The 25617-nt window shown below is 40.6% G+C and overlaps 3 protein-coding genes across 3 annotated transcripts; all 3 read left to right on the forward strand.

The window, feature by feature from the left end:
* Positions 1-4422: 4422 nt before the first annotated feature.
* Positions 4423-6755, forward strand: apoa1b (apolipoprotein A-Ib). Its single transcript, XM_044355370.1, has 4 exons — positions 4423-4463; positions 5195-5246; positions 5410-5557; positions 5744-6755. The coding sequence occupies exons 2-4, from the start codon at positions 5204-5206 to the stop codon at positions 6342-6344; spliced, it is 792 nt and encodes a 263-aa protein (XP_044211305.1). The 5' UTR covers positions 4423-4463; positions 5195-5203; the 3' UTR covers positions 6345-6755.
* Positions 6756-8363: 1608 nt separating this feature from the next.
* On the forward strand, positions 8364-12557 carry LOC122983482 (T-box transcription factor TBX1-like). The gene is made up of 7 exons (XM_044353214.1): positions 8364-8370; positions 8517-8691; positions 8799-8900; positions 9080-9251; positions 9407-9562; positions 9671-9738; positions 12395-12557. Exons 1-7 carry the CDS (start codon positions 8364-8366, stop codon positions 12555-12557), a joined length of 843 nt encoding a protein of 280 aa, XP_044209149.1.
* bace1 (beta-secretase 1) lies at positions 12400-23930 on the forward strand. The gene is made up of 9 exons (XM_044354969.1): positions 12400-13286; positions 17962-18050; positions 18189-18405; positions 19206-19343; positions 19423-19557; positions 19667-19768; positions 20313-20462; positions 21871-22042; positions 22305-23930. The coding sequence occupies exons 1-9, from the start codon at positions 12954-12956 to the stop codon at positions 22541-22543; spliced, it is 1575 nt and encodes a 524-aa protein (XP_044210904.1). The 5' UTR covers positions 12400-12953; the 3' UTR covers positions 22544-23930.
* The last annotated feature ends 1687 nt before the right edge of the window (positions 23931-25617 follow it).

Genomic DNA, 25617 nt, shown 5'->3' on the forward strand with positions numbered 1-25617 from the left:
AACCACATCACTACAGTTAAGTAGACTTGGGTATAGCCATCTGAAGTGATGTGTGTGTTGGAGTGAAAAGAGAGAGAGAGCTCCTCACTGTCGCTTACAGCTGAGATAACCTCCCCTGCTGATTTGAGAACAGTGCTCCATCATGGAGTCAGCTGGAACAATGACGTGACCTTTGAACCTCAGCCAGGGCCTGATCAAATGGTGGATTTGCTGATTAAATATTTATCAGCTCCAGGCAATTACCCCACATCTGTTTGGCTGTTTGATGGTCACTGTAAAACTGGTTGTTGATCATCACTAAAGAAGTTCCTTTTCTTAATAGAGCATCAATAAATTTCATCACATGAGTTAGCCCAGATATTAGCTGGCTTTACAGATTTGTGGAAGACACTAATAAAATCCCTTAAACAGACTAAAGTTTCTCCATGAAGCAATGCTATTGTCTTAAATTAGGCCCAAGTAATATTTGCAAACTAGCTGGATCTTTGACCCAGTGGTGATGCTGCCAATGTGATTTGCTCAAAATAGTTTTCCGCCATGAATTTCCTCAATTTCAACAATTTGAAAATGTCTCTAATCTATAGGTTCCCAGTGATGGGGTTATGGTTAGGGTTAGGGTGTTAGGGTGACACTTTTTTGCTCTTTTTACCCTTTTTAAATGTTCTTGTTGCTCATAATAAGAACTTAGTGTTCAGTTGCCTTCACAGTATTACGACACAAGCAATCTTAGCAAATGTCTGGCCAAATAGGATCACTGAGGTCTTATTGATAACAATTATGGCGGCAGTAATCTAGATAGATGGTTCAGAGAGGATGCTCAGTCAACGTGGTGCAATGCAAGCAGTCTCAAAGGTTGATGTTCCAGATAAGAGTCATTCTTCTGACATGGCCGGTTTCAATCGTGGTCAGCAGCTCTGAGCTCAGAGCAGCTGATATGTAGAACACTCTTATCTCATGAGCCAGGTCAAAAGCCCTATAGACTACTGTACAATGACAGTACAAGCTGGAGCCATTCAGAGAGGTCATGTTCTGCGAATGTGTTCTGCATTTTAATGTGCTTGGTGTGTACTGGGAATTGATCATTCTCTCAGTTGCTTGTTCAATCTGTGAAATGTCAGAAGATAGTGAAAAATCTCTTTCACAATTTCCCAGAGCACAAGGTAACATCTTCAAGTTGCATGTATTGTCCAACCAAGGATCCAAAATACACTGACATTAAATTCAAAGTGTTTAAGCACAGAGAGAACGGCTACTTCTCACAATTCTGATGCTGGCACCAACACATGTCTGGAATTTTTGTTTGATGAATGACAAACAAATTAAGAATTCAATTGTTCAGTTGTTGATTATGTTTTTGATGATGGACTAATCCATTAAACAACTGATTGATTCAGTATTAGTATAGTGTTGTTTTAAAGCAATGCATTGTTATGTGAGATGTTAAGGATAGTTGATACCTTGATTTATTAAATCAGACACCCCTTGGCCAGAAGTCCAGACATACACATGATCAAATGTCACCTATAAGGCTCCCATTGTTTCATTTTCACATTGTCTGCTGTATTTTGCTAATTGGTGTCAGACAAATGGCTGGAGTTGATAACATCCATGTGAGGCTTGCGTAGGTGATTGCTCTGTCACCCCTCTGTCTCCACGGTGTCATCAAGCTACCCGTAAAAACATAAAATGAGATGATGTAGGGGGTGAGAGACAGGAAAGAGGCCCCGGTGTCGAATGATAAATAACAAAGGCAGATGAAAGTGGAGAAAGACAAGACAGAGGATAGATGAATTGCTGCAGACATACATTTTAACTTTCACAAAGAGAAACTGGAATTTAGCGTTGTTGTTTACCCTCCAGAGAAACTGCAACCCCTGCACAATGCAATAAGATCCAACAGAACAGTCCTGCAATAATACTACTTATGAGAAAATGATAATACTCAGTTTTGGTTCAAATATGTGCATGAAAAACGCATTTTCACAGATTTACCATAACAGGCACATAATAGGTCCCAATGTGGGCTACTTGATCAAACATGTAAGTGTAGTTTCTGATAGTTTAGTACAAATTCAACCTCAACCATAAATGTACAGTAGCATTCCTCCAGCATACTATATGGTACTAAGCTATGACTATGAATATTTGGCACTGTATTCTGTCCTAAGATCAACACTATTATTGGATTATTCCTTTAAGATTATTCCAGCTAAAAATCTACCTTAAACAGTTTTCACCTCCTAATTCATTCCTATCAAATTCAGACAATTATGGTAGCATATTCAATGCAGCATCTGCATATACGGGGATCAAGTGTCTGTTTTGAATAGCTTGAATTAAATTGAATTGAATTGCTGTATAATTTATGGTATCTTGTCATGTGTTGTATAAGGGATGCACTAAACACGTGGCAATCACATAGAGCAAATATTGACAGGGGGAGAATTCAAGAGTAGTATTATTCAGAGAAACGTGTATTGATTATATATGTTACTGGAACTGTCTTATGCAAGAAACACAGATCAGCCTCAGCGGCTGTTGATTGCAGATGACAATGATTAACCTTGTACCTAATAACCCTGCACTCTTAGACTAGCTTTCACCCTGCAGATAGCTTGGGTCTGGTATGTCAGATAAGGCAACATTTTATTTCTATCATGGTTCGCCAATCACCACATAGAGATGCTTTTGTGGAATCATTTAGAAAGCACATTAATACACAAGGGTTAATAAAAAATATATGTAATATATGTATCCCCAATATATTAAGAAATAAATCAATCATAAACCTTAAATATCGCCCTACCATCTGCAATATTGGTCTGGTTTTAACTAGAATGTTAGTTTAAAGCACTTTACTGATCACTGAAAGAACACAATATGTCACCTTCTTTATATAAATAAGGCATTTAATTAACCAGAGCAAGTTATTATATATTTTATATTATTGCGTTTAACTGATTTCACCACATACATTCACATTATATCAGTTTTTAATGAGAGAGCAGAATTATATATTACAGCAAATCAAAGAAAATTCTTTTGATAGGCAAGCTTTTGTGACAGAAAACATTATAGTACCTGTGATATACATATATATGTATAATTAGAGACAACTCTATACTATGATCATTCCTGTTCCTCAAATTACATGAAGCCATGGTGACAAAGTCCACTGGTGACAGGACAACAAACAACAGCATGGCACAAACCAATCTTTGACCTATTAATCACAGCGCACACACGCACATGCACACACACACACACATCCTAGTGCACACATATTCAAACACCAGCCACAAATTTTGTTATTCTATAAACTGAGATAAGTCTATTTTGATACTATGTTATGATACTAGATTACTGCACTATATTACGTGGTATCATTTGGGTCTGTGGGAGTGTATGTGCATGCATATTTTTTATCCACAGCTTAGTGACAAAGTTGATTGCATCAAACTCAGCTCTAGTCACTGTCCTCTGTTTGCTCTTGTTTGCTTTTCTTGGCAGCCTTCTGGCAGCACTAGGACTGTAAATAATGTGGCTTTGCTATCATACGCACTCAAAGAAATGTCATGCAAGAAAACCATTTGGTGGGGGTTCAACCGAAACTGTTGTTTGAAGTGTATGCTGCAAAAATGAGTAAAATAAAACAGGACCCAAGTATGGATCCCTGCAAGATACCTTTACTCAGGCAATGTGGAGAAATTTATACTTTCTGTGGCAGCCTGTTCCTGTTTCATACCTATTTGCTTGTCTCAGTCTTTAGTTTTATTTATTTTGCTTTTATTTTATTTATTACCTTCCCTCTCTCCCTTTCTCCCGCTCTATTCCTGTCTTTGACTGGTATTATAAAACAAATAAATTTTCCATCTTGTCAACCCCTCCCCTGTTAGTCATATTCACATTTCTTTCCTAATTTAACCATCCTCACGACTCTATCTTCACACCAAGTTTCCTTTTGTTCATGCCTTTCATGTCTTCTGCACAACAGGAGAGGCTTGGTCAAAAGGCAAATGAGAAAGGCCTTTATCAAGCAGGACAAAATGCTAATAGTTGTTCCAGAATAAACCATCAAACCACAAGTTATAATGTCATGGTGTCCTCAAAAAAAGTGATTGATTAAAAACATGAAATGATTTTTAGGTTCTCGCCAAGAAATGTTTGTACTTCTGTAAGAGTTACAGTAGATGTATGATACTGATAACATATCTGTGACTGTGTGTGTGTGTGTGTGTGTGTGTGTGTGTGTGTGTGCTGAGTGATCTCCCAGCAGGTGACCATTGAACTCTCAACTCAGTCCCCTGCTGAGGGAGATGGCTGGGGGGTGAGGTCCACCTCCACGGAGACACACAACCCTCACACCTTCCCCCTCCTCTCTGCAAGGACTCATCCCTCACCCGGGCACTATAAAAAGTCTGCTCCTGCTGAAGTTATTCAGTCTCCTCACGAAACTCCACCAGGTAAGACAAGCAACTGCTGTGGCTGTAACTGGGACTTGGGCTGTAGAACGGGCAGTCAGCACATTGTAACTGTAGCAGGAGAACTTTTTGATCTGCCAGAGTGACTGAGTTTTCTGCACGCTGTAAGATTTGATGGAGTTGTAAAGTTACAGTAGAGTTTATTCTAACTTTAATTGTGACTTTAAGAAATATAATTTAATTGATTGTAACTTTGAGAGAATGTTATTCAGCCTTTGGTGATATTTCAGCAGTTATCTTAATTTCAAGGATTTGTAAAAATAATCTCTCAACTCCAGTGCCTCTAGGTTGAGATTGTTTCTGAGTCCAGAGGGCTCACTAGCTAATTCTATGACCGTGTCTTATTGTAAAGGCTGGATCAGGATTAGGTAGCAGTCCAGAGCTAATCTGACAGAGCTGTCTCTAGATTGTAGCAATCCCTAATCTACCCAGATTACAGGTTCTTCTAATAGGCAGGCATATGTCTAGTGGTGAATGTATTTGGGCCAATTCTGGGATGAGTGTGTAGCTTTGAAGGTGTGTTAACTCTTAAGCCTGGTTATCTGGATACCTCAGGGAATTCAAGATTTATTGGATTAATGGGTTTTTGTTCATTTTTTTGTATAAAGATGTATTTGTAAAGATGTTTTATTAAAACTCATTTCAGTGTAATAATGTGAGTATAACCTGTGCATTGAATAATCAGCAACTGTTGCTTCTTTTTTCCTGTTTAGACCACCATCATGAAATTCGTTGCTCTTGCTCTCGCCCTTCTGCTGGCCGTCGGTGAGTACTGCACCTAGTGTTCTTACTGGAGGGAAAATACTTTAACATGAATACAGTGTTGAAAAGTTAGTGGATCAGTTTTTAAAAGCTGTATGTTGCTTGCTGTTTGGTTTTCCCCTCCTTCCCCTTACTAATTTTCTTTTTTTTTTTCTTTCCTCCTCAGGCTCTCAGGGAGCTTCCCTGATGCAGGCTGATGCTCCATCCCAGCTGGCCCACGTCCGGGCCGCTATGGATGTCTACTTGACCCAGGTCAAGGAGAGCGCCAAGAGAGCTTTGGACCAGCTGGATGACACTGAGTACAAGGAGCTCAAGTAAGGCTATGTCATTCTCCTTAGTCAGTCCCACTTTCTGTTTGCTTTAAGTAATTTGTCTACGCTCTTAGTCACTATTTCATACACCTTTCTGACTTTTTGCAGTTCTCAAATCACCATTTATGATGTGTTTATTTAATGTTTAGCTAAAATTGCATTGCTGTCCTCTATTCTGTCCTCTCCCAGGGAGCAGCTGTCTCAGCGCCTGGAGGACATGCACACTCAGATCAAGGCTCTGCAGACCTCTGTGTCCCCCGTCACTGACGGCGTTGTCAAAACCATCTCTGACGCCACCGCTGGATTCCGTGCCGCTGTTGAGGCCGATCTTGAAACCCTGAGGACCGAGCTCGAGCCCAAACGTGCTGCTCTGAAGGAAGTCCTTGAAAGGCACATCCAAGAGTACACCGCCCATCTGGAGCCCGTCGTCAGCGAGCACTATGCCAAGCACACCGCTGAGATGGAAGCCCTGAGGGCCAAGCTGGAGCCCATTGTGGAGGAGCTGCGTTCCAAGATTGCCGTCAACCTTGAGGAGACCAAAGCTGCCATGGCACCCATTGTGGAGGCTGTGCGTACCAAGGTCAGTGAGCGTCTGGAGGAGCTGAAGACCATGGCCAAGCCCTACGTGGATGAATACAAGGATCAGGCCAGGCAGATGTATGACCAGGCAAAATCCATCAAAACCGAAGACCTCACCGCCCTGAAGGAGAAGATTGCACCTTTGGCCGAGGAAGTTAAGACGAAGCTCCAGCAGATCGTGGAGATCGTCATTGCTTCTTTCCAAAGCTAAATCCTCTGTACCCTGTTCCTATAACTAACCTCACCTACCTGTCTGTAATAGACCCATTCCACCTTTCTCTCCATTCCCTCTTTCCTCACACATCCAGACCACCTCCCAAAAAGAAGCCAATGCCTAACTGATGCACTTCTTTGCAACAAATTGGCGGGACTCTCTCTCTCCCATGCAAACACCTTACTTTATGCGCACATGCTCAAGCAAACGCAAGCAAAGACACAGACACAAACATACTCAGCACACACATGCTTTACTCTTCACATACTATGACCATCTGCTTACATTTTGTGTAGGAATTGTGTGTGAATTATCTCAAGTGCCTGAACCTCTGTGTAATGATGCTTGTCTGATGAAAACTGTGCTTTGATGAAATACAGCTCAATAAACATCTGACTGTTTATACTACTTTGCTCTCTGACTGTAAATTTAAACATTTTATATGCCAGTTAGATATTACAATCCTACTCTTGTCTCTTAAACGATCACTAATGCAGAATAGAGTGTATAACAATCTATAACACACTGCATTTCACTTTGTTATTACATCCATGTTGGCCCCCCAGAAACCAACATTATAATATAGCTCATTTTATTTAAACTATTAAAACCTATAATGCAGTTTAACAACAAAATTACCCTCGTAGGAATATAACAGAACACGGCCAGCTCTGTTGGAGTGTTTTTGACCTCAGTGAGCCTCTAAGGTCATGTCATGAAGACAGCATTTTGAGAGGTCATCATTGATCACAAGGTCCATTGGAAAAGAGCAATATTAATACAATCATTTCTACTTACGATGGGCATCCAATAACATATGAGATATTTCTGCCCGTGGTCCTGAAAGCTGTGATTAATGAGTCAGTGAGTCGAGGGTGCGAATTGGCCTATTGACAAACTTAAGTCTTGTTGTGCTTTATTAGGGAAAAACCCTCTTTTCTGCTTTGGATCCCTCAGGCTGGAACCCTTCAACACTGTCCCATCATAGAGCCACATAAGGCTACACACACAAACACAAACACACCTGCACACATCACAACCACACTACTAAACACTAAACACTTCCACTGACATTTGTAATTAGCTAGCTTTGAATGATCAAGATCATATATCAAATCATTTGTGTCTTACTTTGAGTATTATGCATTACTGAGAGGTCTTCATGTGACACAAAGCCTTGCTTTACACAAACACACACACACACACACACACACACACACACACACACCAGAGAAATTAGAAATAAGTCCAGGACCTAATCTTTCTATATTTGACAAAGTCTGATTTGTTGCATTTTGTGAATATGCTCAAATGTTTGACAATAAACCAAACCAGAAATATCTTTTCATTAAAGTTTCAGGGAATAACTGACTCTCCAATTAGTATGGTGTTGAAACTGCGCTCCAATAAAATAGGCTATGAATAATAAAAGCAGTTTGTTGCTGTCTTCATCTGTCCACACCCAGTAACTCTGGGCTGATCAGGATGTTAATAATGTGTTACTGGTTGGTCAAGACAAGCCCACATTTAGGCTTTAGGCTATGAGAAACAATAAGAAATGAATTTCTACATTTTCCAAATAGGTTTTGTGAGTGTGTGTGCATGTCTTCATAAATGTGTGAGTGTTTTTATGTGCACGCGCTTGTGTATTCACAGGTCTTGGGGCCACATGCATATACGTGTGTGCAGCTGTGATTAGTGCATGTCAGTGGCACTATGAGTATTTTAATGGATGAGGCAGGCATGGAGGTCCCCAGTGAGAGGCTCATGGTGTATAAAACCAGCTTGTTCCTGGACACAAACAGCCACTCCTAACACTTGGATGTACATCTACCGCAGTAGCTGGCACTGGACTGGGAGGAAGCCTGTGAAGATTTTTGCCTTCACTTCTATGCTACATAGCAAAATTGTGGGTTTGATTCCCGACTGGTCTTGATGTATTGACGGAGTTGCTACTTGTGGTCAGAAGTATTCATCTTGTGGACCCTCAGCCCCACAGCAAGGTCCACTCAAAGTATGGACGGTAAGTGTTTGTTTTAGGATCAAAACTAGCTGAGCTCACTGGAGAACATATTGATTCATATGATGATGATTAAAGGTTCAATCTGTGATCCAAATGTGGAAAAAAGTTCAACACACACCCCTCTTTTCACCCTCTCTTCTCTTCAGGTCCTCAGCTGTCTCGGAGCTGTGAACTGTCTCTGCCCTGTTGTGCAGACGGAGTGTCATTGTTGAGCGCTAAAGCCCCCCAAGTCAGTGGGGTCAGAGTTCAGCTGGAGATGCATGCACTTTGGCAGCAGTTTGACCAGCTGGGCACAGAGATGATTGTTACCAAAGCTGGACGGTAACAACAGCACTCATATTTCTATTCCTCATTATGTTGTTTTATCCTTTTATATTCTTTGGTGTCTCTTACCACATTATGTTCATTTATGTGTTTGTAAACTGCAGGAGGATGTTTCCAACATTCCAGGTGCGAATCTCTGGCATGGATCCTGCTGCTGAATATGTTCTGCTCATGGACTTCATCCCTGTTGATGATAAAAGATACAGGTAAGAGACACATAGAGGGAGGCGTGCAGTTCTTCGTGTGTAACAGAGACTAACTGTGTTAACGTAAATGATTTTGATCCGTTTAGCATTATTTGTCCCTCCGTTAGCTTCCTCTTACCTTACGAGCCTCATTTCAAACATTATACACATGCATGTGTGTGTGTGTGTGTGTGTGTCAGATATGCGTTCCACAGCTCATCCTGGTTGGTGGCAGGTCGAGCAGATGTTGCAGCTCCAAGCAGGATGCATTTCCACCCAGACTCACCAGCCCGTGGAGCCCAATGGATGAAGCAGACTGTATCCTTCGACACCCTCAAGCTCACCAACAACCTGCTGGATGACAACGGACATGTTAGTCAATGTCATTTTATATACTACATGCAATATGCATTTATTTTTGAGTAGAAAAATACCGATACTTTACATAACTTTACATTTGTGCAAGAACATGTAGAAATGTTTTTAACTTGCTTGTTGTTTGTTTTCTCCTATTTATTCCTTGCCAGATGATACTGAACTCTATGCATCGCTACCAGCCGCGCTTCCATGTGGTGTATGTGGATCCAGCACCCAACAGCCATTTGAATGCATACAGGAACTTCTGCTCCTTCTCATTCCCTGAGACACGCTTCATGGCGGTCACCGCCTATCAGAACCACCGGGTAGGAAACCCAGGATGGGCTTCAAACTAATAATTACCCAGAGTTAGGGAGAAATTTCTTTACTTTTTATCTGATTTATTTTACCCCCATCTCCTACACCTCTCTCAGATCACCCAGCTAAAGATTGCCAGCAACCCCTTTGCTAAAGGCTTCAGGACTACAGACCCTCAGGACTGGTGAGTGTCATTCAGTCTGGTCTGAATCCAGCTTGCCTGATTAAGAAACACATCTTTCCCTGGATAGGCCAGTTGAAATCATGACTAGATCACAGTACATCTTTATCGCTGTTATCAGCTGGTAAATAGTGATAAGGCAGCTGTCTTGCTGATACCTAATCACTGACCTTTGTATAGAAAGAAGTGCATACATGGAAGATTTTTGGCCATTTAACTGTGAGATACATGGTTGTGGTGACTTATAGGAATTTAGATATATACAGTATGTGTATGTATGGGCACATATATATATATACACAAGTATAATATCATATATTATACTTGTGTGAACATAAACTGTATCTGTGTGGGGTGAATACTTGTTTGTGTGTGTGTGTGTATGTGTGTGTGTGTGTGTGTGTAGGGTGGGTAATTCCAGGCCCTTAGCAGTGTGGTGTCCACCAGAGGGCAGAGCTGAGACCCTCACCACCAAACCTGTAGAGGAGACAAGCTGGGGCTCCAAGACTTTAACCAGTGAGTATCTCTCTATTTGCAATACATGTTGAGTATAATGTCTCAGCATAATCAAGGCAATGGGAATGTGCATGGAAACTTTTGACTGGTACTGCATATTAATACATTTTCACAATAATGATATTGTTTTTCCTCCAAGCAAAGATTCAGCAATCAATAAAATTTTATACTTGTTCAGTTTCTTTTATCACAGTAGTCAGTTTGCTCCAATATCTTCTCTGTTCTTACACACTATTTTCTTCCCTGCTTTCCCCTGCCCTCCGGTAGGGATCATTAAAGTAACTTTGTAACTTATATTTGCTATTTTTCTTTTAGTCAGAGCATTGTTTTATGTGGTGGAAGTGTATCTGAATGCTAAGCAGACACCTCATACAAAATGCATGGTTGAAAAGAGACACTGAAGCACAGGTTAAAGTGGGCTTTGTGCTTTGACGTCCTCCAGTCGCAGTAATAATCATTAATGTCTTACCACTCCCGCGATGGGTACATAGGCAGAATCTGATTAAGTCAGAACAGCAGTGGCCTAATGATTTAGATTTAATAGATAGGGGATACAACAAATTTGGTCTGACTGCTGATCAATACCTGTCCAACTGTGGTCTCCTGCATCCCTAGGACAGGAAGACTCAGCTCCGCTGTTAGTGGAGCAGAGTGGACTGTTCCACCCCTATAAAGACTCAGTTGGACTCAACATGGAGAGGAAAGATGGGGACAATATAGCAGCCCCTGCATCTTTCTTTTCCCCCCTCCCTTCCTACTGGGACTGTCCAGGATCATCGCATGAAAGAGGCAATCTGTCATAGAAGCCAAGTGACTGTGTTTTGAAAAAAACTGGACCTGCTTCTTCATCTGATGTAATGCAGTTTTATTGTGTATTTGATAATACATGTACATAGTTTGAGGTCTGCCATACAAAATAAATCTATAGGGATGCTATATAACTCTTCCACAGTGTCTATGACAATAGGATAGATATACTACAGTGATATAGGCTATAAATAATACCACAGCATATAATGAGAGCACTACAGAGTCGTAGTGGAGTAATATGGATTGTAGCAGTACAGTGACACCACAGACACTGAAAAGTCTCACTAGTTATATTATTTCTTGTTACAAAATTTGTGCAACTGTAATGAAATAGTTTGTTGTTGAGATAATAAAAATACATTTTGAAATCATGGTCTCTGATTCTTCTTAAATTAGGCATAATACCTGTTTAGAAAAAAAGCAAATACTAACTTATACACTATCTATACCAGGGCACTCAATAGTCGTGCCTTAATATACTGTTTTAAATACTGTGTGTATTTAAAACATATTTGTATACAAATACACATATGTGTGTATTTGAAACCATATAATGTGAATATATAGTTTGAATGACAATAAACTTGAACTTGAACAAATAATATGGACCTAACTGTATGAAATCAGGTAGCGTGATTAATAATTAATTTAATTAATGCCTCAAATTAAAATGTGATATGGAAACAGACATTCTTTTGAGCCACACTGCATTTGTGGTGAAAACTTCATTACCCAGAATGCAGTGTTATTTCCTGAAGATGTGAAGCGACCCATGACCGACATTAGCGCTTTACCTTCAAACTAAAAGACATCATGAAATACAAACAAACAATAAATAAACAAATAACGATAAGAAATCTAAATCAAAGTGTTCCTTTAGAAAAGTGTTCTGTAAAATAAAACTGAACAATGACAGAAATGGAGCAGTTCCTTGAATCAGTGGTTCTCAAAGTGGGGCCCGGGGACCCCCAGGGGTCCTTGAGGATGTTCCAGGTGTCTCCAGCAAAAAAGGGGAATAATCTATTTTCACTATAATCCCATTCATAATTGACACAATGACATAATGTATGACTATTTTGGTCATAGGTTTCAAACACTCTCTGTAATAAAATATCTGAAGGCAAAAATCTTGTCAGATGGGGGACCCTGGGACAAAATTTGGGCAAATGGGGGTCCGTGGTCTAATTTGTGTCAGTTCAGGGGTCTTTGACGTGAAAAGGTTTGAGAAGTACTGAGTTCGGGATTATTACTGTCTTCTTTTTTGGAAATGCCCACAGGAAGTCGTGTGTTTTTGTATTGTGACTTGATGGCGGTGATGCTCGAGCTCTCGCAGCTCTGAGGATGCAGCGGGGCGGATGGAGGAGGAGGAGGAGGAGGAGGAGGTGAAAGACTGGAAGGCGGAGAACAGAATGAACGGGTCGGGAAAGGGGAAGGATGCGGATTACGGTAGCCCGCCGGCCAGCCTGCCTACCGACGATGGTTTTTCGGTCGTTTGACATGAAGACCCCGCAGGCCCGCGGTTTGCTGATACACTGAGCACGGAGGGAGAGCCTGTAGTTTAATTATTATTTAAATGATCTGTGACACCGAAGGTTGCTTGGCTACATTGTGAGGGTGATTTGATGTTGCATTAGGCCACATACTGTTTCGTAGTCTGAAATAGGTTTCTTCTCAGCCGTTTCATTTAATGTCATTTGACCGGAGAAAAAGAACAGAAAGTGACCCTGTCCCTCTACATATTTGTCGCTCATCATGGTTTTATCCGTCATTTTAGCATCATCGCCACCTGATCTCCTCTCCGGTGCCGCTGCAGACTGAATGTCAAACTGAACGGAGAGCCCTGAAGTCGAAACCAAACATACCAAAAAATTACAACTTCACTCTGCGTCGACATGGAGTCGTCGACGTTGTTGACAGCTTTGTTTACATGGACGACTTTGTTTGTGCTCAGCAGCGGTCAGTCCGCGCCGGACGCCTCGGGCCTGCCTCTAGCCATCCGCGTGCCACTGCGGCAAGGCGCTCGCGCTGAACAGCCATCGCCGCTGCCACCCGCCGCGGCCGTCAACCGCGAGCGCGGCAGTACGGGGAGGTTAGCTGCGCGCAGGCGGAGAGGAGCGGCGGCATCGGCGGGAGGTATCAGCTTCGTGGACATGATCGATAACCTGCGTGGGAAGTCCGGCCAGGGGTACTACGTGGAGATGGCCGTGGGGTCTCCTCCGCAGAAGGTAAAGTGTCTCTCATCTTGTCAAAGCACTCCTCGATGTATGATGTGAACAAACGTGCACAAGTAGATGTTTGGCCTATAAAACAAATCTAGCCTACATGACATCAGATATAAATGGCTAATAAATCAATAAAATCTCTATTTCAGGATAGCATTGTGTTTGACTGCTTATTATTTTAACTGCACACAAAGTCTGGCTCTGCTTGCAAAATGCAATTTTCATTATGATCCTTCACTCCTTGTCTCTCTCCCTCTCTTTCAATTTAATTTAATCTGCTTTATTGGCAAGAATGTTGCATTAAATAGCAGGTACTTCAGCCAGGTGCACTTAACTCAATGTGGTACAGCCTCAAAAATAAAGTAAATCCAATCCACTGTTCTTTATTGATATGCAAGTATGAAAGTGAAAAAGCAATATTATCAGAGCATTGACATATATTTTTCATTTATTACACTTTAACCTCAGCCTTGTAACTGACTTACTAGATCTTTGCTTGTGTTGTATCAGCTCTCAGATGTGCATCACTTTGGATAAAAGCGTTTGTTAAATGAAATTATAAATTGTAATTGTGTGTGTCTGTGTGTGTTCCTCTCACTTTGTTTCAGTCAGCTACACAACAGGTTATAACATTAAAACAGGTATATTAGAGTATCACAGACACGCTCCAAGGGCCTATGGGGATATTATAATCATGTTATATACTAAGCACGTAGTGACAAAGGGATAACACACCTGCAGTGTGTGTGTTCTTTATTAATATGAAGATCATCACACTTTTATGTTTCTAATGTAAGATTTCTGTGATTATTGGGTGAATTAGAAATCAAAGTGAACTGAAGTGAAATTATTTCAAAATTTACAGTCCGATGGTACAATACCGTTGATGGCCCTGCAATGACAGATGGCCCGTGTGTGTGTATCTGTGAAAGTGAGAGAAAGGACTGAATGATACAGACAGATAATGGAACCATTAATTCTGCAGAGTGAGGAGTGCCAGCTGGGTGCAGCTGCGCTGTACAGGCTGGCACACAGAGGGGCGACGGATAGACGGAGAGGGAGAAAGTGATGAGGTGGTGGAAGAGGAGAAGAACGAGAGGGAGAAGGTGACAGAGAAAGTGAAACAGAAATTAATGAATGGCGAGAGAGAGAGAGAGCAAGGTGTGAATGATGAGTGAATGAAAGCAAGAGAAGAAAGTGGGAGAAAGGTGGGAGTTTGAGAGAAAAAAACACAAGTGTGTAGGACAGAGGGAGGATGTAGGAGTGAAGCTGGGAGCTTTCAGGAAATACTGTAAAGGGAAAGATTACAAAGAGATGATAAAGGAGACGGCGGGCCCGAGGTGCTGAGCGGAGGTGTCACTGAGCCCATGAGAGACACTGATGTTTCCTATATCAAAGATAGTGAGAGACATTAAAAGACAGAGTCATATCTGCCAGGTCGGGAATTCTGTTGTCTACCACAGTGACTGGTAGCCAGGAAGAGCCAATCAGCAAAGACAGATAACACACTGTTTTGCTGAATAGAGTGAATGTCCTTCAACCTGTGGAAGTCCCCACAATCTAGACCTGGGGATCATTTGAAATGTTTGATTCTAGTGGTGATATAATATAATGCTTATGTTTTGTTACTAATGTTAAAGCAATGCTTTTTTGACATCTTACTTTGAGAAATATAAAAATTCTTCTTCAAATCACTCTTTTTAATTAATAAAACATGGTCTAAAATGGGCAAAACTGATCAAAAAGTGAGTAAAGAAAAGCAAGAATATGTGAATGTATTCAATGCCATCTTTCACTGCTTGACGGTCTTCTGGTACTCAGTGCTACAGAGTTTGGTTTGTACGGTAGCAAAAAAGTATTGAGATTTGTGATCCCATGAGGTACGTATCCAAGCATAGGGGCCCTTCATTTCCTTTGAAAGTGGCTCACACAGTGCCTACCCCAAAAATGTTTACATCACGTCCTACTTACATTTCCATAAGGCAAGTCTTATTGGGCTGGAGAGCATCACATGACCTGCATGTCAGGGTTTGGACACTGTGTCAAAAATCACCACCACATATACGGGGGCTTGATCACCATGTAGCCTACTGTGACCTCTGATCTCAGGACAAACAAAAATTATAATTTCATTATCAGAATCTGTTGTTGTTACATCATTACTTCTATTCTATACAAGTTTGGAATTTACATTGAAACAACCGGGCGTACAGATACATTTATTGCTTTGAGGTCTGAATTGAAAACCAATAAAACTGTTTTTTAAAGATCCCTTCCAGACATGTTTGAAGATATTAAAAAAAAAACACTGTATAGTCCATTCTCAGTGTTTGTGCCGTAGAGGCTTCAAGTTTCCACATCACACTTGTGTAAGTTGAATACTGGAACATAATTGCTTTCAAAATTGATGTGATGTCACAAATCAAACTCGTAGGTACCCTCCTCAAACTCAGATTTCAGGTGAGCACAGAGATGAATGAAGTGAAGCTCACACATCCAACTGAACACTGAAAAACACACTTTTGACAGGAGGGAGACTTTAAATTTGGACATTGTAAGATGCAAAAATAAAGGTGACAACAACACACTGTGTATTTCTGACAGCATATTGAAAACGACCGTATATGAGGGTGTATAGATTTCTGAGGAAAGCTGCACCTGTTTGGAGCCAAGCACACTGAGCCTGAGGGACATCAGGTAAACATGCCCTCTAGTACAATAAAAACAGCAGCTCCAAGTCTTGTCAAGTGATGTATATTAATCAAGCAGAAAAGTGCAGGTCAAGGATCAGTGACCATCTCATTCATTAAAATGACCAGGCAGGAAAACCATATCTATAACCCCACACTGATAAGCCATCTGCAGGCCTTTAGCAAGTCTTAAAATAAACATGAATCAAATTATGTAAATGTATTTAAGGCCTTAAAAGCCCTCACATCCACATAAATAAAGCTTTATATAAACTAATTTATTAGTCTGCACATATAATAGACTAAAAGAGGCAGTAGGTCAAAGTACTGTGTAATTCAATGGTTCAGCAAGTGCAAAATGGCTTGAACTCGAATAAGTGCATAAGGAGAAGTGATGTGGTAGATATAAAGTTGTGGAAATTACCTCAAGTCGTTTACAGTAACTTTCAGATGTTATGGTAACCACTCGATGATTTCTCCTCCATAATGGCTGAAACGGACAGGCACTCTGCCAGAAAGGACAGGAAGACAGAGACAGAGAGCAGAGAAAGATGTGAGGTCTCTGTGTGTCAGGATGCAGCCTTCAGTGTTTGGTAGTGTTTGTGTGGTTGTGCGCAGTGCTGTGTCTAGGGCTAGGTGTATGTGTGTGAGCATGCATGAAAGAAACAGATCTATCCTGAGCAGTCAGCAAATTTCAGTCCAAGAGAGGAAGACAGAGTGTGTAGTTCATCATTACTGATGGTAGTGGTGTTTGGAGAGGCAGTATATGTAGGTGTGTGTGTGTGTGTGTGTGTGTGTGTGTAATGTATCATTGACAGGGATGTACTGTACATATGCGTGTGTTCGAAAAAAATGAATGAGACAGAGTCAGTATTTATTCTGGGCTTTCAGGCCCAGCCCTTGAGACAGTAGCACTTCTCTGGATATTTAAAGAGCCAATCCATTATTGAACAGCTTGCTGTGACTCTATGGCTGCCTGTCTCTTCATCTGTTTGGGTGTTTCTGTGCCATTTCGTCTATCAATGTGTTTTCTTCATCAATCAATCAGTCTGTCTAGTATGCGTCTATCTATCACACCGTCTACTAAACACACTAGCTCTACAGTGTGTTTAGTAGACATACTGTGTATGACTAAAAACTATGAAAATGTGTGAATAATACAATGTATGCATAGTGTGTAAAACCACAGCAGCACAAAGAGAAAAATGAGACAAATGAAAAAGGTATTATATAGTTTATATTATAGTATGAAATTATGTGTTGCATGGAGATAACAGACAAGTACAGAAATATGACACACAGTAGTTTATATGGGTAATATATAATATAATGCGTGTAGGTTTTGTATGTCTGTACTCATCACCGTCTGCCATTGTGCTCCATTCACACATTCACTGTCTGTTTTGACTGATTGCGCAAAATATGATACTTACATGGAGATGCAGCCTGAAGAGGAGGAGAATGGAGAGATGGGGAGTAGAATGGGCAACCTGAGAGGAGTGGAGTGTTAGAGTGGAGACAGAGAGGGGACAGTGAAGGACATTTAGGGCAACAGGAAACAGCACAGGACGCTACAAGGAAAGAGAAATGGATATAGAGAATGACTGGGAGATGAAAAAAAGACTAAGTGAGAAGTGAATAAGAGAGAAAATTCGGCTAAAAAATATATCATACAAGGCCATCGATATCTTAAAAAAAATGGAGGTGTCAGTATCAGACGTTAAAAAGCCCACAGCAGTCTGACTCTGTTTTTCAGTGCAGCAGGGAAAATTGTTTTACAGGATGTCTCTGTCTCCAAGGGAGCCAAGATTCAGATTAAACTTGCCCTTCAGAGATTGAACATAATCAATTTCACAATGTAACCTTAGCATCCGTTTTACAAACCTATTGATTTGTGCAGAATGCATCCAGCATATATTTAATAAGTTGCTCTCTCTCTCTCTCTCTCTCTGCCTGTCATTCTCTCTCTGTCTCCCTGCATTCATTAGCTGAACATCCTGGTGGATACAGGAAGCAGTAACTTTGCTGTCGGGGCAGCTGCTCATCCTTTCCTGCGCAGATACTACCACCGCTCACTGTGAGTAGAGACAAAATCAGTGGTAAAACTGGATGAAAAAGCGCCAAAAATCAAATTTGTTGTACTATTTAAAAACATCAGATACATTTTTTATTAAGATTGTTGGAAAGTAAAACTCCTCCTCTGTCTCATTCACAGCTCCACCTCGTACCGTGACCTCGGCAGAAGTGTGTATGTTCCTTACACCCAGGGTCGCTGGGAAGGGGAGCTGGGCACCGACCTTGTCTCTGTGCCACATGGCCCCAATGCCACGCTGCGTGCCAACATTGCTGCAATCACCCAGTCAGATCGCTTCTTCATCAATGGATCCAACTGGGAGGGAATCCTGGGACTGGCTTACGCCGATATAGCCCGGGTAAGAGCAGCCTGTCCCTTTGTCAGTTAGCTCAGTGTGAAACCTCACAGGGCACTTTTGCACATTGGCGCCTTCAGTTGGCAAAACATTTGATGACAGTATCCAGAAATCATAGTCTTTTCTATTTTAGTCATTCTTCCTCTTTTACTTGCATTTTACCAAATTGTTACAGTAAAATACACAAACCCAACTGCTGGTTGAGACTGAACATGAGACTGTTCAGGTACAGGATGGTCTCTATGAACACTAGATCACTGCACTACCTGCTGGTGAAAGAAGAAAGGTGGGCTGATGAAGCTGGAGGGTTAAAAACATTTTAAAATTTTACTTAAAGCTTATTGTAAAGGTAATATTCTTCATTATGCCCCAGGAGCAGTTACACTATTTGTTTATTAGATTACTTTTCTCTGGAACTCCCAACATACATAGTTTCACCTCAGCATTCATTCAAAAATGCTCAGAGAAACCGAACAGAGGTGATGTCTTTATGGATGTTGGATATATTTTTTTTCTTTTTGGATATATATACTTAAAATTAAATTGTATTACTGTTGAAATTCCCTGCAATACTTGTAGGAAAAGTAATATAAGATTGTAAACACTGGAAAGGAGAATTAGGAAAAAGAGAGGCAGGATGAAACCTGATTTAACAACAATTATGTTGTTCGGACGATGGTATTGTAGAGCAGGAGGAGGTTTATTTAATCTTTTGGAAATTCAAAACTAAAAGCTAAAAACAGCATTATGGTTCGGCCATTCAGCAGTAAAGCTACCCTACTTACTTCTCTCTCTCTCTCCAGCCTGACGAGACATTGGAGCCTTTCTTTGACTCTCTGGTTCGCCAGACGCCTGTCCCCAACCTCTTCTCTCTCCAGTTGTGTGGAGCCGGCTTTACCCAAAACTACTCCCTGGGCAGTTCTACTGTTGGCGGCAGCATGGTGAGACACACAGACACACAAATCATCCAGTATTACATTTGGAGCCAGTATTGGATAATCTTTATCCCTGTTCTCTTAGATCATTGGAGGAGTGGATCCGTCACTGTATGTAGGAGAACTTTGGTACACTCCCATCCGCAGGGAGTGGTACTATGAGGTCATTATCGTTCGCATTGAGGTAAATGGGCAGGACCTCAACATGGACTGTAAGGAGGTGAGATCTGCCAAATAGATAGAAGGCTGCAAAAACCAAAGAATAACTTCTTGGTCAGCTATTGATTCTAAAAGATTTGTAATTTTGACTATTTCTCTGTCTATTACAGTACAACTATGATAAGAGCATCGTGGACAGTGGAACCACCAACCTTCGACTGCCTAGAAAAGTCTTCCAGGCTGCGGTCAAGGCTATTGAAGCGGCTTCTTCGGTCAGTCCCTACTATACCATAAATACAGTTATATCCTTATTATCTTCTGTGTCACATTTCCTCGCTCTGTTGCTTCCGCTACCCCAGTCATTAAGCATTATCTTGAGATAACCAATGAAAGCAAATGATAATGTTTTACCCCACACTGAAAAGCTTCAGACTCATTTTATTAGACTGATATCTTAAAGCAGGAATGCTCTCAAATTTGTATGAATGAAAATGTGAAAGACCACCAAGAAGAGCACTGATGTGGACAGTACATTATCAATAAGCCTGTGGTTGATTAAGAACTCATAAAATACAATATTTAGATCTGACTACATTTTCAAGTCACTCTTATTTGAGTAATGAACTGTATTATAATATACTTCAAATTTAAGTGGTCAAAATTGCAGTTAGGGCTTTAAAAATAATACTGCAGGTATCTTTCCCTAGCGTGCCCACTGCATGTTTGGATAGGCTCCAGCCTCCCTCATGACCCTGATTGTTAACGAGCAGTTATGGAAAAGGAAAGAATGAATGTCCTCCTGACCCTGTTTTCCAGACAGAGCAGTTTCCCTCTGGGTTCTGGCTGGGGGAGCAGCTGGTATGTTGGCAGGCCGGCACGACACCCTGGCACATCTTCCCAGTCATCTCCCTCTACCTGATGAGTGAAAACCGTAACCAGTCGTTTCAAATCTCCATCCTGCCACAGGTAATTACAGTATCTTGTACTGGCTGCATCAAGCAGGAGTTCACAAATGTTTTCAGATCTGAGATTGTCTTTGTGATAACACTTGTCGCATGGGACTGTACAAAGTAATATCTGTCAAAATGATCAGTAGCTATTATGATTCACTTAACCTGCATTCATGGATGGGAAAATTTAATTGTAGTCTTGTCCAGTGCTAAGAAATTTGAAGTGAACCAGTTAGACACTGTCAGGGATGGGTGTTTAATTTTGCTTCTCAGCCTCAAAAAAGTTACAACATTTACTGAAAATTCAAATAACTTTGTCATTACTGTAAAGACAAAGTTACCCAGGAGTCGTCGTGTACATCCTCTGTAGGTCTTGGGTGATTTCATTGACTGCCTGTAATCATGAATATGTGCAGAGTTTTCTTTTCACAGTGGAGTCTAGTCACAGTAAGTCACCTCATCCTTCAACCGTACTCCTTTGTGTAATCCTCAGTGGATGAATGCCTGGCTAGGTGGCATGAGGAAAAAAAGTAATGACCGCATTTCAAAGAGAATTTCCTTTTGAATATATTTTCTAAAGCTTTTCATGCTTTTCACAAAGCTCTGAAAAGTCACTAAAAGTTTTTTATTAAAAGCCACTCAGAAGGGGCGCCCTGGTGGCCTAATGGTCAAGGCGCATACGACATAGGGGGACCTGTGTTGCATGTCATACCACTGTCTCTCTCTCTCCCCCTAGTTTTCTATCTCTACACTGTCTTTCAAATGAAGGCAAAAAGCCTGAAAAATATAATCTCAAAAAAGCCGCTCAGAAAGGCCTTGATGGTTGTGGACTGAATAAAGTTTGACAGAGAGATTTAGAACTGAGGTTCAGTGCCGTAAACCTGTGGGAGGCAAGTGACCTTGATGAAACGCTTGAGAAAGGTTTTTACTTTCTTTGTCTTCTGTTCTCATTTCTACAGCAGGAACATACTAACAATACATCAGGACATACAGTCACATACATACAATTAGTTTTTTGTTTTTTTTTACCATAAAAACACATTATCAACAAAATAAATGTTAAGTAGCCCTTAAATTTGCTTGAAAAGAAGCCCAAGATGCCCTCTGGTGGACAAACAATGTAATGGCACCAGTGTTTCTGGATTTTTGCATTTTTCTTGCATTTTATGTTATTGTGGCTGATACCAATATATTTTTGATAAGCTCAAATCAGCCAACAATGAACACACAAATGAGAACACAAAAACATTTTTACTTCTCATTCCAGCTGCTTGTGTCTCTTTCTTTACCATCCCAATTCAAAGTCCATGAAAAAGGTGCATAGGACATATTTATATGTCTTATATGTCTTGTCCCCTTTCTTGTTTGTCATAATCCATATATAACCCCACTTAATTTTTCTTCCTCCCTCTGTTTCTATGCAGCAATACCTGCGGCCAGTAGAGGATGTAGCGTCGGCCCAGGAGGACTGCTATAAGTTTGCCGTGTCGCAGTCGAGCACTGGGACAGTTATGGGCGCTGTCATCATGGAGGGCTTCTATGTGGTCTTTGACCGAGAGAAGAAACGTATCGGCTTTGCTGTTAGCACTTGCCACGGTGAGGAAGAGAGGATGGAGGGATGAGGAGGGGAGGGGGAGAAGGAAAATGGATTCCTATAATGAAAATGATTTATGGTTTGTAATGTCAGGAATGAAATGTGAACAGTGGAAGAAGTACAGTGGCTACCAAAAAGGGGAGAAAAGGATAAAGAATAAAATGCAGGATATGTCTTGAGGATGTCTTAGTTTATTTACAGCACTAGTAGCATGGAGTGTCTGTTATCCTGATCAAATACAATCCAATTCTCTCCCATTTCCAGTTCACGATGAGTTTCGCACGGCCTCTGTGAAGGGCCCGTTCCATGGCGTCGACCTGGAGGACTGCGGCTACAACATCCCCCAGACAGACGAGTCCACTCTTATGACCATCGCCTACATCATGGCGGGTATCTGTGCTCTGTTCATGCTGCCACTCTGTCTCATGGTGTGCCAGTGGCGCTTCGCCCGCTGCCTCCACCCACACGGGGACTTTGCTGACGACATATCACTCCTTAAGTGAACAAGGAGAAGACAGGGACAAAAGGAGCCATGAAGACCTACACTTGAAACACTGGACCGAGCTGGATTGTGGTAAAAGGGATGTACAATGTTATAAAATGGTGCTGTTGAAAGAGAGTTTTGAGAAAGTTTTTCAGGAATATAATATATAAAAATATAGGAAACGCAGGCATACAGTGAACACACAGTGAGCCCAGCTGCTCTCAAATGAGAGAGGATAAGAGGATTACTAGAGCCATTACTGACATAAAGGAGGAACAAGAGAAAGTCGGTCTCATCACAGGCAGATCTGCCTCTTTCCTGTAAACTACCTATGCAGATTAGATCAGCACAGAGGTGGGAAAATAAAGTGAAATAAAAAAATCTTCCTATTGTTATAAACAGTGTATAAATAGACCACAGAGATGCATCAGATATGGAACTTCTGAAGGTCTCTTAACACTGCAGAGCTCCACGTGTGATTTTGGCTTTGGGGAAAATTACTGGGCAAATATAATTTACAAACATGAAGCAACTGGTGACCTGGATGTGCATACAAGATGGGAATCCATCATGGACATGGTTTGTTATGGTATGATTTGAACATACCGTATGAACGTGTGTGCGTTTATAGATCTATTTGTTGCTTACGAGTAAATGAAACAAGTTTGATATGTGTGAGCATGCCTGTATGTATGTGTGCATAGCTGTATTGTAAGTGAAGAGTATACCGGAAGATTTTATGAAAATGAAGATGACACTTATGAAAATGATAACTACTGAGTATGAATAGCGTCTATGAAATTACACTATTTTGCAAATGCCAGCAAAGAATTCTGCAATGCAAATTAGTAAGCATAAACAGGTTGATTTGATGAAATAACAGCATTTTACTGTATGAAATCGGTTTTGCTTAATATGAAACAGAGACTACTGAACAGTCAGTATCAGATGTCACTTTTTCTTCTTCTATTGATAGCTTAAATGTATCTATTGTACATAAGATTTGTGCATTCCAGATCTTCTATTTGCGCAGGCACATAAAAAAAACCACACACACACACACACACACAAAACACATTGCTTATCCTTGCAAACTACTGCTGCACCATCTGATGATTTGCACACGTGACAACACATTACATGTTAACAAACCGAGACTTAATAGGGCTTCTCTCACAGACACAGAAACAGCCTAACTCACTACATCTTTCTATGGGGACCATATATGCTTGGACAAGGAAACCAGCCCAAAGTATGTTACACACTAAAGAACACAATGTATGTCTACAAGGGACAGTTTGTATTGTCTCTGAGCAAGCTGTAAATAGAAAAACTCAGAACTGTATATTTATCTGTCAGGCGCTGGCAGCACTGTTGAACCAATAAAGTACTTATTGTAACTGTAACATATGATTCTGATTTCTTTGAACAAAACTTTGAGCACTAACTCTAATGTATATACTGATATCTGATATATTTAAAGTTATAACCTTGAAGATTTTCATTTAAATAAATGTTGATAAGTCACTATCTATCACTGAATGAGGTAACACAATGGTGATTGAGCCTATGGCCTGCTGATGAAAGCTCTTGAATTTGCAATACTATGATATGATGATCACACAGCGACACTGGATCTCTGGGAGTGAGTTCCAAAAACACACCTGTAATCACTACCTATCACCATATGGTGCCGCCAAAGAAAACAAGGTTGCCAGTTAAAATTTGACCATTTCAATGTTAAAAATAAATAAATAAATAAAAATAAGGAAAGGATTATTCTTTATAAGAATAAATATGACATGAACTGTGCATACCTAAGCAAAAATGAAAGGCCATTAATGTTACATTATTGGCCGATACAGTATATCAGTTTAATTAAGCTGAATAAGAATCATCTCTCAAATGGCTTCTTTCACCTTTTAAAAAAACTTTTTAAAATTTTGCTTTTGTTGGATGCTTTACATCCTTTATTTTTTCTGTTTTTTAATGCCCAAAAGGTGTAATATCTCCAAAGTTCAGTTCACTAATTATTTTACCTTTTTGGTGAGGGTAAATATATTTACTGGTACAGCCAGATTTAAAAAAGATATGCATGGCAAACATGTTAACATAATAAATGTCTGAAATAATGTATAATGTCTTAAATATCTGGAACCTTTGTTTTTGTGTCTTTTGGAAATTTAATTTTTTCTTTTTTTTTTGCATTTTCAAACTTAACATTATTAATCAGTTTCCTCAAGGCTGGATTGTTGATAGATTTGTGGCCATGTGAACAGAAATTTAGTTTTAAATAGGCATCATTAAATTACAATATCAACTGAAAGGATGTGGTTATTCCCTGATTCATCTAATAATAATACATTTAATGTGTATAGCACTTTTCATTCATAGTGAAACTCAAAGTGCTACAGCATTAATAACATAGAACACACAACATAAAGAAAATAGTAATAAGAGTTAAGATGAAAAAGCCTTCCTGAATAGAAAGGATTTTTTACTTTTTACTGTCCAACGGTGGTGTGACGGCACTCTAAGAGGACAGTGGGATCCACAATGTCAAATGCAGCACTTAGGCTAGGTCAAGGAGAATAAGTAAAGAAGGGGACCCTGCATCAGCTGCCATCAGCAGGTCACTAACAACCCTGAGCAGAGCTGTTTCAGTTTCCTGTTCTGTTTCAGAACAGGAAAGGGAGGTTGGAGAAAGGTCTGTAGCTGGCAAGAACTTCTGGGTCCAGGGTGGGTTCCATAAGGAGGGGGTGGATGACTGTGACCTTTGAACACTACCGGTTTGAAGGGAGAGGTTTGCAGCTTTGGCGATCAGGGGGCTGTGATGTATGATTTGAGCAGAGCTGTGGGAAATGGGTCCACAGCACAAGTACAGGGTTTCAGTGATGACTAGGTCAAGTGTGTGCCCCCTGGGAGTGAGTAGGGACATCAACATGCTAATTCAGGCCAAGGCACTCAATCAGACTTAGGAGAAGCACTGCCATGGACTATGGAGGTTTACATTTTAGAGCAAGGCATTCAATAGAAGACAGATCAGGCATTGGCAGGGGAGACAGTTTTTCATGTCACAATGGCCAGGAGGGC

This window comes from Thunnus albacares, chromosome 6 (assembly GCF_914725855.1).
Source record: "Thunnus albacares chromosome 6, fThuAlb1.1, whole genome shotgun sequence".
Lineage (NCBI taxonomy): Eukaryota > Metazoa > Chordata > Actinopteri > Scombriformes > Scombridae > Thunnus > Thunnus albacares.